The sequence below is a fragment of the Leuciscus leuciscus genome (assembly GCF_965113295.1).
Source record: "Leuciscus leuciscus genome assembly, contig: HAP1_SCAFFOLD_239, whole genome shotgun sequence".
Classification (NCBI taxonomy): Eukaryota; Metazoa; Chordata; class Actinopteri; order Cypriniformes; family Leuciscidae; genus Leuciscus; species Leuciscus leuciscus.
In genome coordinates, this window is record NW_028118476.1 from 5297 (window position 1) to 21202 (window position 15906).

Here is a 15906-nt window from a genome sequence, read left to right on the forward strand (position 1 = left end):
ACGTCTACACTCCTGTACACTTGCTTTCAGTGATTTGTTTTCCTTTCTCAGAGCGTGGACCTCAGATTCCATATGATCGAGAGCCTCTTTATGCACGCCAACATCCAAAATAAGCTGATGTACCGTCGCTGTTAGACTTTTGACTTGTTTGGAAGTTGCCTCGGTGGTAGTTTCAATCGCCGAAATCTTCTGGAACGTTTTGTCTAATTTAGAATCAAGTTCACGAATAGCCGCCAAGACATTCTCATTCCCGTTTCCACTAACGTTAGATTCTGCGCGTTTCGTTTTTTTAGCAGCTGGCCTCTGAGGAGTATCCGAGAGGGATGTGACAACCTCATTGTCGAAATTTGGACATGTGTCAAACCACTGTGATTCGGTATCTTTCTTAAGTTTAAATCCAGCACTACTCGAGGCTGATGCTGAATTCTCAAATGGATCAGTTGAGCCAGATGCGTCGGAAGACATGGTGTCAAGCCAAACTTGTTTAACTTTCTTCTTGCCTCTTTTTCCCATGCATAAAGATGTCAAATCAGAATCATATAACGTTTTCACGTATTTTTTTCACGTTATCACCAGTCCGATTAATAGGTTATATCACCACTTCACCTTTATTTCCCTGAAGAGCAAAGAAACACTACCACCTACACCGCCGCCATCTTGGCCTCACAAATCTATATTAAATAAAGCAGCACCATTAAAAGCTTCAACCGCCATCTTCTATTGCATCAGCTGCAATACAGCCTTGCACTACAGCGTCCCAATGGTTAAACCGTGTTATTGCAGGCGTTATTAGTTGAAAATATCTGTCGACAATATCTGTTTTGACGTTTATCGATGATGTCGACTACATTTTTCAGCCCTAGGGAGATGAGTGAAGAGCTGTGCCTTATTTCTAACGTTACCTATATTTCACGACGAGTGTTCCACACAGTGTTAGAGCGAACACTAACAAATATTACTGGATTTCGTTCCTTAAAAGGCAACTGAGAGCTTTAATTCACTACAAAATTTTAAATTAATTGCGTTTGACACCCATATTTGGCAGAAAATAATACCACGCAGATCAATCATTTCACAACATGATAAACTTAACGTTACCACAGTTCAGAACCACGACTATCACAGAACCACGGTCAACGAAAGAATATTCAAATTAAAATCATAACAATTAGTTTTAGTCCAGTGATCTTCCTGATAGGCCAATTTAACGTTACTGGTAGAACACTCTAGAAATTCAACAGTTAACCTTGTAAAATGGCCTGTGCTTCGCGCGCGCAAAACTTTAGGCTTTGTCGAGTGTGCTCAGAAAGAAAATGCCTGTGAACGTGCATAAAAACAATTACAGTGCGCGAGACGTGATGATAGACAAAACTAAGCTTAATCGTATGGAGCTTATAAAATGACAAAATGATTTGAATTTGAATTGTGTAAATTTGAATTATTTGCAAGTGTAATCTAACAAAATTGAATTTTAGGTGGTAGTTTAAATAGTTCTGAATTTGATTTTTTTTAAACGAATATTGAACGTTTGAAATTTAACAAATTGAAATGTTTTTATGGCTGAATTTTATAGACATGTATTTTCAAACAGCTAGTTTTTTTGTTCTGAATTCGTATAGTGCAAATATTCAGTTTAAAAAAATACAGATTCAAATTTTCAAGATGAAGAAATTCGGAACTTCAAATTCAGTTTTCTAAAATTCAAGTTCAAAAATTCAAGTTCAAAAATTCAGATCTTACAGAAAGTAGGTCACAGGTCATCCACAGGGAAGAGTAAAGGATCTCAGATAAGTCGAACAGAGCATTTTGGCTGCACTGCAGTAGTTTTCTGCCGCAAACGCGGTGGTGGTTCAAGAGAATCCGTGTATCTTTCGTTCAGTCGTTTTTTTATTTAATATTAAGAGTAGAAAAATGAGAAAAGAGCTTGAGTATTAGATTTCTTCTAATATTCTAGTAATAATAGTCCGCTGCAGCAGTTGCACGGAGCTTACAAAACGCGTGTAGGGGAGACCGGGGATGGTTGTAACACGGGTCAGTTGTAACAACTCCAATATGTCCAATCAGGAACTAGTTACAAATCACCTGATTCACTTCGCACATGCTCAGTTTAGTTCTTATTCCACATGTGAAAAAGTAGAGCCCTGTTGGAGACACAGCACATGTTAGAGTGGAAAAAACAATTTTGAGATAAGAAAGTTACTTTTTTTACTTTTTTTGTTTTTGTTATGGGAATTTCTGCTTTGTAGTTAAACTCCTCAAACTCTTATTATGTTTATTGTGTGTCTGTGTAGATATTTCCCATGCAAGTTGTTAGTGCTAATGTTTTGCCTGTTAGCTGTAAGGTGAGCTAGTTCATGGATACATGACTCTGGGTTAGTTGTAACAACAAGACTCTGGGTTAGTTGTAACAACAATGAAACGTTATAACCTACCCCAAGAAAAGTGCTTACACTTACACATACACAATGTTCAAGTGTTCAAGTTTAATTATGGTCAATTACTATGACTGAGACTGAGAGTAACACACATACGTTTAATTCTTTAATTTAGTTCTTTAATTTAGTTCTTATGGTCAATTACTTTAACACACACACACACACACACACACACACACACACACACACACACACACACACACACACACACACACACACACACACACACACACACACACACACACACACACACACACACACACACACACACACACACACACACACACACAATGTTCAAGTGTTCAATTTTATTATGGCCAATACTAACACTTACAAACAAACAATTTTTTGAGTTCAAGTTCAATTTATAATGGTAATTACTATGACTAGTTATATTGAAAAGTCAGTGTTGAATAAAAACCTTTCAAAATATTTTTTTTGTCAAAATCCTTATTTCATGATGTTACATATCACCCCGGTGGATATCATAATGTTACATCTCACCCCAGGGTATGTTACAACTAACCCTGACTATGGGGTGAATTGTAACATTTCACTCCTCGTGTTTGAAACTAAACCATGCATTTTCTGTTTGTGTTGCAAAGATAATAGCTATGTCATTTAATAGCAGACACTTGTAACTAGTTTGGATCACATTTTGAACACACTGACTTCAAAGTACTACAAGCTATAGACAGAAAGGTCAAAATTGTTACAACCATCCCCGGTCTCCCCTATTGCAACTATAGGCTACATTTAATTTTCTCATCAAACAACTAGACTAACGAATGGCTCGGCACAACAGAAGAGCTTAGACAGGGCTTTCTCTCTGTGTAGACCAGCAGTTGGTCTGAATTTGCTATAACCTATAGCCTATTTTCTCGACTGTATAGGCTAAGTCACGTTTTATCATGAAACACGCTGTGATTTATTCCAAAGTGACTCAGGCATATATAATGCATTTAACGTTAAATAATCTAAATGTTGACTTTCAAAAGTAGGCGCGCCAAGAAGGCTATTCTCTGTATTTTGGTTCATTTTTGGTGAGCGCCAGAAAGATCTAAAGAGACCGAGACGCGCTAAAGCAGCGCATCATGTTGTTTTATTTATTTTTCAATGGCATGATATTGTGTAGTCATTTTGAATGTACACAAATAAAAATATACATTTTACTGTTTCGGATGATGTCATATTATCTGTAGCCTGACTAAATAACAGAGTATTAAGTTATTTCCCAGCAGTGGAACAAATCCAAGTGATGGCGCTCGTGCATCGCGCTCTCACACAACATAGCCTAGTATCAGTTCTGGCGTTGCTTCATATCGCAGACTGTTCATTATCAAAATGAAACACAGTCAACCAAACATATAAAAAGTTATTCTGCATAATTTAATTGGTCTGTTGTACAATATGAAGGGCAAGCTGTGCCACACACAGTCCTACTCCAAACATTTCCCTTGCTGTGAAGACGCTGATTTAGCCTATGCCTACGTGTATTTTGGGACTCGACTGAAGTATGAAGCCTTCTTTATATTAATAGTTAGCATCCACATGTTACATTGCAATAAAAACTTTTGACTGAATGAGAGATGCGCGACCGTTTCGATTTAAATAAATTTGTTTAGGCTTGGCGTTTATAAAGGGCACAATATAGGCTATTTTTATAGTCTGTAGCCTATATATTATTTTATTATAACCTAGCCTACATACTTATTTTTCATTCTTGTTGTTTTCTGCATTCATTTGTCATAAGGGAAAGTAAAATAGGCAACACATAGCCTACATGTTAATAGTGTTTATCATGTAAATGTTGTATTTTATTTACAGGTCTTTTACACTATTGCTGAATAGGCTAATATAAAAATAAAAAATAAAAATATTATGACGCCTTTCTCTCTCAACATGATCCGGTGTGACTTGCACTAATGTGCATGCGACTTATTTTCTGGCAAATACGGTCAGTTAAAAAATGTTGCTGTATTATTACAAAATGCATAGAGTGGAGACCATTTGGGCAAAAAAACAAACAAACAAAAAAAACATATTGTGTTCATTACCGCCACCCACATTTGGGCTTAATCACTGTTATTATTAGGAAATGTATTTAGGTGTAGACAAAATCAGTTACGTTTATTTATATATATGAACGTACCTCGCATTTCCCGGACACTAGCCGTTAGTCTACTTCTTTGGCCTATTTTTTTTAGCTGGCCAGTTCTCAAAATCTGTGTGGAAAAGCTGCGGAGCGAGGAGAGAACGCACAATGGCTTTGCTTTGGAAGTTTTTTTTTTTTTTTTTTTTTGGAAGTTTAGTTGCCAGAGAAAATAACACACCGTTTTGTTTAACATCAATTGATACTCAATATTAATTAAATAGCCTAAATAAATATAATGTCAGAGAATGCACAAAGCGCATCCTTTTGAGATGTAAATTATAATACATTTTAATAAAACACACAAGGCCTACATCATAAAACTCAGAAGATTATGTATTTTAATATATTATATTATAATACAAATAAAAAGGCGTCATACTTCAGTCGAGTCCCAAAATACACGTATAGGCTAAATCAGCGTCTTCACAGCAAGGGAAATGTTTGGAGTAGGACTGTGTGTGGCACAGCTTGCCCTTCATATTGTACAACAGACCAATTAAATTATGCAGAATAACTTTTTATATGTTTGGTTGACTGTGTTTCATTTTGATAATGAACAGTCTGCGATATGAAGCAACGCCAGAACTGATACTAGGCTATGTTGTGTGAGAGCGCGATGCACGAGCGCCATCACTTGGATTTGTTCCACTGCTGGGAAATAACTTAATACTCTGTTATTTAGTCATACAGATAATATGACATCATCCGAAACAGTAAAATGTATATTTTTATTTGTGTACATTCAAAATGACTACAAAATATCATGCCATTGAAAAATAAATAAAACAACATGATGCGCTGCTTTAGCGCGTCTCGGTCTCTTTAGATCTTTCTGGCGCTCACCAAAAATGAACCAAAATACAGAGAATAGCCTTCTTGGCGCGCCTACTTTTGAAAGTCAACATTTAGATTATTTAACGTTAAATGCATATATGCCTGAGTCACTTTGGAATTAATCACAGCGTGTTTCATGATAAAGCGTGACTTAGCCTATACAGTCGAGAAAATAGGCTATAGGTTATAGCAAATTCAGACCAACTGCTGGTCTACACAGAGAGAAAGCCCTGTCTAAGCTCTTCTGTTGTGCCGAGCCATTCGTTAGTCTAGTTGTTTGATGAGAAAATTAAATGTAGCCTATAGTTGCAATACACGCGTTTTGTAAGCTCCGTGCAACTGCTGCAGCGGACTATTATTACTAGAATATTAGAAGAAATCTAATACTCAAGCTGTTTTCTCATTTTTCTACTCTTAATATTAAATAAAAAAACGACTGAACGAAAGATACACGGATTCTCTTGAACCACCACCGCGTTTGCGGCAGAAAACTACTGCAGTGCAGCCAAAATGCTCTGTTCGACTTATCTGAGATCCTTTACTCTTCCCTGTGGATGACCTGTGACCTACTTTCTGTAAGATCTGAATTTTTGAACTTGAATTTTTGAACTTGAATTTTAGAAAACTGAATTTGAAGTTCCGAATTTCTTCATCTTGAAAATTTGAATCTGCATTTTTTTTAAACTGAATATTTGCACTATACGAATTCAGAACAAAAAAACTAGCTGTTTGAAAATACATGTCTATACAATTCAGCCATAAAAACATTTCAATTTGTTAAATTTCAAACGTTCAATATTCGTTTAAAAAAAATCAAATTCAGAACTATTTAAACTACCACCTAAAATTCAATTTTGTTAGATTACACTTGCAAATAATTCAAATTTACACAATTCAAATTCAAATCATTTTGTCATATTATAATCTCCATAAATCGAGGCTTTACTACCTTTACATAATTTATAAAGTGGCATGACATTGGCAAAAATCAAAATACAAAAATCAGACGTCAGAGCTCGTTGGCTGTCTAATGTTAATTATTCATTATTACAGTGATTTGTGATCGAATAATAGATTAAACTAATAAACTGTATACATTGAAATCAATTTACAGTCTGATTTATCTGTATTACTATCAAGTTAAAGTATTAGACTTACCCCACGCTTGACTCTTCCACAAGTAAAATGGCGTTCGCATGTGGTCTGGACTCTGGTTCAGTCAAAACGACGGTTGCACGTAAACGGAGGTGTGGCTTGGTTAACTCTAAAAGAGAGTTATGTTTGCAACAACGCAAAATGACACCAACTCTTATTTAAAACGGACACTTCTGGTGTTAAACCCAATCTGTTTAGTGTTGATTCAACACTTTATTTTAATACTTTATTGTAACACTGGAAAATCAACACCGGTCAATTTACTGTGATGTTGACAATTTTACATTGTACAGGTTATCACTTGGTTTTTGACCAAGTGAAGCTCTTGAAACAATTCACAGAAGAGAATGTTGTCTGGAAAGAAATCAAGCATCACTGGCAAAGGCTCAAAAGAGACCATGCCTTTCTTAAAAATCTTTTAAAATAGGTTGCTGTTGATATAACTGTTTTTGTTCAGTACTTCGCTTATATTATGTGCTGCAATACTATATTCAATTCAATTCAATTCAAATTTATTTGTATAGCGCTTTTCACAATACATATTGTCTCAAAGCAGCTTTACAGAAAGTGCATTTCAAAAAAAGGTACATAGAAAAATACAGTTAGTTAATCATGCATTAATTTAGGGCATAACATATCGCCTGCGTCGAGTCGTCTCCTCACGGGCGTGGAGTCGTCTCCTCACGGGCTTCGAGTCGTCTCTGCATGGGTGTTGGGGCATCTGAAGTTTCCATGAGAGGCTGGATACAAACTGGAGCTGACGTACTCTATTTACCTCGGGACTAGCGTCCCGAGATAACAACAGAAAAGCAGATGGGAAATAATTAGCGTAGCTGCTGTTCCTAATATTAATGCATTCAATCTGATTCAACTGTAGTATAAAAGGTAAGTATTATGTGAATGCTTGGCTAAAGAGATGCGTTTTTAATCTAGTTTTAAACTGGGACAGCGAATCTGAGCCTCGAACAATATCAGGAAGGCCATTCCAGAGTTTAGGAGCTAAATGTGTATATATAAAATACTTCAATGTGTATATTATATAATGTACTGACTGCTGCTTTGTAAATTTATGTAAGGAACAGGCAACTCTGGCCCTTTGCATTCTACTTTTTGAGGTTAATTAAGAGTTAACCTCCAACCCTAATCGAGCACATCTGAAAATTTGAACCAAAGTCTTCAGGTTTACTTATAGACAATAGGCAGGAGGGTTTGAGGTTGGAGCTAAATCTGCAGGACAGTGGACGCTGAGGGCCAGAGTAAACCATCACTGCTTTAAATAACGCAGAACATAAGCTGACCCGACTGTCCATTAAACAACTTCATTTGAATGGTTTGTGTTTTTTGTTTTACTTTCAGACCAGCACTGGAGAACGCCTGACAATGGGATGTTGAGACTTCTTCCTCTGGTTGAGAAAAAGCTACACCACATCAGTGATCACATCTTCTGTTCTTCAACTGAACAAACTGTTTAGACGAGGTAGAAGAACACGAACATGATAGAGACGTACAGGGAAGAGCAAGAAACCAGTTTAGCTGTGATAATGAATCATTATTTTCCAACACAATATCAAATCTGTTTTCTGTAGGTGACTGAATATGATTCTCTGGCACTCGTTTTGTGGCTTCAGCAGCTGTGAATGGATTCATATGATGTTAACGTATTTTTGAAGACACATTTTTATTTATCTTGAATCTCATTTTTCTTTATGCTACTTTATCAACTTTATGCTTTGTCCTCCAATAAAGTGTTGTTTAATAAAGTATGGTGACTATTGTGTATTGAAAGTGGTGTTTGGTACAGTAAATATACATTTTTATTTGAGAAATTTTTATTTCTTATTTCTTTAGTTTAATTAATTTAAAAATAACTACATATAATTAAAAATAATAATAATTACAACTGGCCTGTTGGAGTATGCTTTTACTTCTACAAAAAGGGCAGATTAGGTACCTAGTCTTATTATTTTTTATTTCATAAATTAATCAGATGATTTAGATTAATTCACAAATAACACACACGTAAATGCGGTGGACAAAAAATAAATAGGGGTGCACTATCTAAGCTTTCACATTGCCTTTTAAGTCTAGTAATTTACATAATCATAGCAGACGCTTTTGTCCAAAGCAGCTTTAAAAGTGAGGAAAACAACGAAACCGTTATAAAGATAAAATAATAGGCTACTTAGATACGTTTCAACCGTTTTTAGAAACACACACACACACAGTGTGAGCAATGTTCTTATTAGGTGTTTTTACGCGTTTGTCACAGAAACGATAAATATTTAATCAATCACGACAAATATTAGAGAAAAATACAATATGATGTATGCCAGCATCTTGCGCATCAAAACAAACTTGTCCTTCCTCCATCACGGTTGAACTCGCACTAGATCCAGCAAGGGTGAGCTAGAACTCTAGCTCCTCCCATTTGACGTTGCAGCGAATCCCCGCTCACTAAATTTAGCAAGGTGGAGCTGGAGCTCCAGAAAAGGGGGAGCTCGAGCTCTAGCTCCTCCCATTTGGCTCTGCATCGAGCACCATCTCACCTGCCTATTACGTCTCGTCTTTCCATTGGACTGGTTATACACGTGCTTCACGACGCAATCACGCAGGGCGTTCCCACCGTGTCTCGACGCAGCTCGAGTTCCCTTGAAAGGGAAGCTGATGTTTCGCCATGTAATCAGACAGTCGATTCCTAAGTTCAGATACAAAATAGTAGTAAGTATTTCACAGAAACTTTTATAAAACCGTAGACAGGAATGTGTGTACTAGCTACTTGATGGAAAAGATGGAGGAGTTTGTGAATCGGTTGGATATCTAGACTAAATATGGATCAAGGGGACTTTTTATGTCTTGAGGCCCTTTACAGGTGACGTCCACATTAATACTTTTTTTCTGAAAGGACGTGTTTGACATTTTTCATCCTGTAGTAAAGGAACAGGGTTTCTTTTGTGTATTGTGCTGTAAGTTAGGCTATGTGATGATTTTTCAAATTACTTTTTTGAGTGAACGCATCGATGTCATTATCTATTTACCTCCAACTCTCATGATCAGATCATTGATAAAGATGTTTAATTAAGTTTAATTACTTTAGTTTAGTGTTTGTTCGTCATTTACATCCAGTGTCAGTGGAGATCAGACTGTTTCAACTGTTCAGCTTCATCATGGATGACACACAAACATCCAGAGTTGAAGATTTTTCTCCAGTTTGCAGGTACTTTAAATTAATACATTAAATAAATATATTAAATAACCCTTTATAGACCCATAATAAAAGAGATGTCTGTTTTAAATGAATTTCTTGAAAACAATGTCTAAACCCTCCTCAAGTGCTTTTCATCCAAACAGTATGAAGATCTTGCATATGATGATTATCATCAAAAACTAATTAAATCTGTTCTGTTATAGTTCAGTTCAGCAGGAGAGATCAGAACCAGCGCCCAGCTGTGTGTCTTCGAGGAGTGACGGGTCTATGGGTCATCTAATAGATTTTAAGAATGACAATACACAGGCTGATCTCAGGTAGGCTACAACATTTCTTAAAGACAGTGTTTTGTATTTTGTATTTATGATATTCATAATAGACATTGTCTTCACCTGATGCAAGAGAGACATATCTATGAGTGTTCCAATTTCATGGCTTGGAATCAGATAAATAGCATTTTATTGAAAGAGATGCTTATATTATTTGAAACACCCAACTTTTGTGGTCATTTTAAATGGTCATTTTAAATGTAGTCCTTTTTGTTGGTACCTGGGCGTTGTGGAATTGCAGGTAATGTGCAGCAGTGCTGCTGTGGCCTTACATGTATATTCAGAGCTCAAAAAAATACCCTATTCTATATTCTGACCTCAAACCCATTATAACCTCCTCCAAAATGACTCCTCCAAAAATGACCAACAGATGGTATCAATGTAATACAATTAAAGGGGTCATATGACGGTTCTAAAAATAACATTATTTGGTGTAATGCAATGTGTTTATGCGGTTTTAGGTTAAAAAACAAACATACTCATTATTCTACACATACTGTACATTATTGTTGCTTCTCTATGCCCCGCCTTTCTGAAATGCGTTGATTTTTACAAAGCTCATCGTTCTGAAAAGCGTGGCGTGCTCTGATTGGCCAGCTAGCCAGTACATTGTGATTGGCCCGATAACCTTAAAGGGGTGGTATAATGCTCTTTTCACAAGATGTAAAATAAGTCTTTGATGTCCCCAGTGTGTGTATGTGAAGTTTTAGCTCAAAATACCCCACAGATATTTTATATCCTTTTACCTCACACAGACATGCACTGAAAATGTCAATGTTTATGTTCAAACCAGAGTCAGACAATAATGGAGAGACTCAAGAAGTGACAACATGTAGAATGCAACAGTACATTTCTGAATGGTTAGTTGATGAATTTAGGTAGCTTATGTGTTATCTTCTATTCATTGATTAGCATTTTTTAAGGACTTCGTCTTCAACATTACACACTAACTAAAGTTAAAAAAGTGAAATCATAATCAACCACCCCTTCAAGCGTGTGACGGAAATGTCTCGCCCCTTACCATATTTGGAACATCAGCTCCAGAAGCAATAAAGGCATGTGATCATGTCAGAACTACCTTATCAATTCGAGATCGATTCTGATCCGGAAAATGCAGATGTCCAAGATGAGCGATCATCTTTGCATGGCGGCGCTGGCGGCAACAATAATACAGCGAGAACAAAAGTTACGACATTGTTTCCACTCAGACAATTCATGGGACCATATCATCTGAACATATTTCCAAATGAAATAACCTTTTATAGGCCCATAATAAAAGAGATGTCTGTTTTAAATGAATTTCTTGAAAACAATGTCTAAACCCTCCTCAAGTGCTTTTCATCCAAACAGTATGAAGATCTTGCATATGATGATTATCATCAAAAACTAATTAAATCTGTTCTGTTATAGTTCAGTTCAGCAGGAGAGATCAGAACCAGCGCCCAGCTGTGTGTCTTTGAGGAGTGACGGGTCTATGGGTCATCCAATAAATTTTAAGAATGACGATACACAGACTGATCTCAGGTAGGCTATAACATTTCTTAAAGACATTTAAATATTTGAATGAAAGAGATTTTTGAATAGTCAGTAGCAAATTCTTAAAATATAAAAAAAAACATACTTACGTGTGTGAGTCAGAAGCGCCAGAATGTACAAGCAAATATGGAATTGCCCCACTTTTTAGAATCAGCTTTGTGCACGGCCTGCCTTGTACTCTCGCAGGGTCTGGAAACAGTCCTCTGAAAACTGCGCATCACACAGTCGAATATTTTAGTTGTACTGTTCTGGAACAGTTGTAAATAAAGTTTAAGCATTGTTTTCTAATTGTGTCCTCTTTTGGAAGGCCAAACTCTTTTAGTTTGGCTTTCGCAGTGAAAAACACAGTGTCTCCACGACATGGCGGCGCTGGCGGCAACAATAATACAGCGAGAACAAAAGTTACGCCTTCTTTCTTTGCGTATACATTTATTTATGAAACTCTGCCCCCACTCTCTGACCTAGATTTGTTGGGGCGAGTTTGAAAGAAGAGTTTTAGGAAGGTGTGGCTGAGCCTTAACTTTTATAAAGAATATCTCTTAAGGTTTTACTCTTTGAGGTTTGTAACTGCAGATCTTATACTTGCACTAACAGCTACATAACACACTAAAGAAAAAGGAAAACAAGAAATCGGATCGTATTTGATCTTTAAACTTTATGAAATTAATCCTGTTGTTGGTAGAAAACATTGTTTCTACTCTGATAATCACTGATACCAAATCATCTGCACATATTGCCAAATAGGCACAAGGTTTTGTTATCGGTTGAAGATCCTCCTTTATGCCTCTTATGACAGAGTCCACTATCTTTAAAGCAGATTTTAACGGAATGCGATGGTTTTAACTCCTCAAGGACTCTGATTTTATTCTGTTGATTCGTATTAATAGATTTTATTTAATGAAGTGAGGCTGAATTAGTTTAAAAACTTTTGTAAATTTAGTTTTTAGTTTATTTCTCTTTATATTTTGCTACTTTTATTCTCACCATTAAAAAAGCTCTGATAATGTTCAATTATAAGCAATCAATCAATAATATATTATTTGAATATAATATTTACCATATATAAAAAGCTTTCTCAAGCTAACACAAAGTTTATCTTGACAAACTTTTTTTTATATAGTTTTTGTTTTTAGTATTATTACAGTTGTGGCCTTGAGCAGTTGATTTAATAATAAGTGCATTTACTTATTATCTGTTTTCAGAGGGTGACAGTGAATTATTAAGGTAATATAAAACAAATCCACCAATATCAGAGTGTCTGATTCTTGATTCTCTTCATGATGTTTAAGGTCAATCCCACCACAAAGATCAGCAGTAACAAAACCCGCCTGTAAGAAGAATGACCAGCCTATGAATCAACTACAGGACTTTAATGAAAGCAGGTATGCTAGTGTCAGGTAAAGTAAACAAACAGGTAAACAAATACAACATTTTACATTTATAACATTTAACATTTATATTTAACTTATGTAATACCATGTTATTTTAATTTTACAGACATGAAGTCCTCAACACATTTAGATCAAATCTGATGAAGAAGTTTAAGTGTCTGAATGAGGGAACAGCAAAGCAGGGAAACCCAACACTCCTGAATGAGATCTACACAGAGCTCTACATCACAGAGGGTGACAGTGGAGAGATCTGTAATGAACATGAGGTGAGACAGATTGAGACACAATCCAGGAGAGCAGCAACAGAGGACAAACCCATCAAATGCAATGACATCTTTAAACCTTTACCTGGACAAAACAAACCCATCACAACTGTGCTGACAAAGGGAGTCGCTGGCATTGGAAAAACAGTCTCTGTGCAGAAGTTCATCCTAGACTGGGCTGAAGGCAAAGTGAATCAGGACGTCCAGCTCATATTTCCACTACCTTTTCGAGAGATCAATCTGATGAAGGGCAAAAGGTTCAGTCTTTCAGATCTTCTTCATGTGTTTTTCCCTGAAACAAAAGAAATGGAAATATATAGTGACAAATATAAAGTGTTGTTCATCTTTGATGGTCTGGATGAGTGTCGTCTTCCCTTACATTTTCAAAGGAATGAGACTCTACGAGATGTAAAAAAAAAGAAATCAGTGGACGTACTGCTGACGAACCTCATTGCGGGGAATCTGCTTCCCTCTGCTCTGATCTGGATCACCTCTAGACCAGCAGCAGCCGATCTCGTCCCCTCTGAGTGTGTCCATCGAGTGACAGAGGTACGAGGCTTCAATGAGCCACAGAAGGAGGAATACTTCAGGAAGAGAATCAGTGATCAGAGTCTGGCCAATACAATCATCTCACACCTGAAGTCATCAAGGAGCCTCTACATCATGTGCCACATCCCAGTGTTCTGCTGGATCTCAGCCACTGTTCTAGAGAAGATGTTGAGTGAAGCAGAGAGTGGAGAGATTCCCAAGACTCTCACTCAAATGTACACACACTTCCTGATCCTTCAGTCCAACATCAAACATGAGAAGGACTATGAGAAGAACCTGACAGATGAAGACATGATCCTCAAACTGGGGAAAGTGGCTTTTCAGCAGCTTGTGAAAGGCAATGTGATCTTCTATAAGAAAGACCTGAGAAAGTGTGACATTGATGTGACAGAAGCATCAGTGTACTCAGGATTGTGCACTCAGATCTTCAGAGAGGAGTCAGGCCTGTATCAGGCGAAAGTCTTCTGCTTTGTTCATCTGAGTGTTCAGGAACATCTAGCAGCTTTATATGTGCACCTCTGCTTCACAAACAACAACAGAAATGTATTTGACCCAGTCTCTAAACCAGGTTTGTTGTCTATGTTTAAGAACTGGTCTAAACTCGATTTACCAGAATATGTTTCATTTTCTGAGCTCCATGAGAGAGCCGTGAATGAGGCTCTACAGAGTAAAAATGGGCATCTGGACCTTTTCCTGCGCTTCCTTCTGGGTTTGTCAGTGGAGTCTCATCAGATTCTCCTTCAGGGACTAATGACACTGAGAAGAAGAAGGTCTGACAGCAATGAGAAAACAGTTGAGTACATCAAGGAGAAGATCAGGACCATTGACTCTCCAGAGAAATCCATCAATCTGTTCCACTGTCTGAATGAACTGGGTGACCAGTCACTAGTGGAGGAAATACAACAGTATCTGAAATCTGGAACAATAAGTGAAGCCAGACTCTCTTCATCTCAGTGGTCAGCTGTAGTTTTTGTGTTGTTGACATCAGAGAAGAGTCTGGAGAAGTTTGATATTAATACATTTGTTGGAGAAAACAATAAAGCTGAAAAACTGAAGGTTCTTCAGAAGCTGCTGCCCGTGATTAAAGTTCAGTAAGTATCAGTGAAAACTATCACTTTACTGTTAAAACAAAAGAAAATCAAAAGCTAATAAATCTAAGAAACATACGGACATTTATTGTATCAGTAATAGGAGCAATATGGCAGCATACTGGTTTTTATTGTTTTTCTGATTGTTTTTTTTATCTGAATTCATCTATTTTATTGATGTGAATAATGACGGGGAGATGTGATTGGGAAACAATACAAGCTGACTCAAACTTGTGTTAAAGCACCTGACAGCCAATGTCTTCAACATGAGGATTCATTTAAAACAAACCAGTTTAATGTTACAAATGATTTAGTACTTAAACCATATGATATGGATTTGATCCATGTTAAAAGTTAATTATTTATTGTTGCAAATTTGAAAATGAAACTTGACAACTTAGATAAGGTTTTCATTAACATTTGAAGTATTACATTTTAAACAGACAAACAAAGCCCAACTCTTATAATAGAGGTAAACAACATCAACTGGATAGAGCCAAAGACTGGACTAAAAAGGCATATAAAGCATGTATAATATGACATAAGTAAGCACACAATATTATATATATATATATATTAAAAAAAGGATATCATGGTTGAGATATCAGTTGATGGTTGTAAAATTCATGTCATGGGAATAATTTCAGGGGAATAATTTGTCTTCATTACACGCTAGACAAAGAGAGTGATTTATCACTGATCCAGTAATATAAAGTCCTGGCAACAACAGACAAAAAATTAAATATTCATATAGCATGTTTATTGGTTATTCACCTGCAAGGGAGGCCAAGAATTCTAGCCCAAGAATGCGGTCTTACATTTAGAGCAAAGCGTGGAGTTAGTTGGTTTAATTTTATGTTGTATATGTCGTGTCTGTTCAGAATCTTGTTCTTTTGCACACTGAGAGTTTGTTATCCTGAGTCCACACCATGTCCCATTTGTCTTTTATTCACACTTAACTCTCTC

The 15906-nt window shown here is 36.5% G+C and overlaps 1 protein-coding gene across 1 annotated transcript in view; it reads left to right on the forward strand.

Moving 5' to 3' along the window:
- Positions 1-11476: 11476 nt before the first annotated feature.
- Positions 11477-15906, forward strand: part of LOC309491418 (NACHT, LRR and PYD domains-containing protein 3-like) — a 36591-nt gene continuing 32161 nt past the window's right edge. The window contains exons 1-3 of the mRNA XM_082190478.1: positions 11477-11637; positions 12939-13046; positions 13147-14943. Coding sequence (XP_082046604.1) covers positions 11588-11637; positions 12939-13046; positions 13147-14943 — 1955 coding nt within the window. The 5' untranslated portion in view covers positions 11477-11587. The remainder of the gene's footprint in view (positions 11638-12938; positions 13047-13146; positions 14944-15906) is intronic.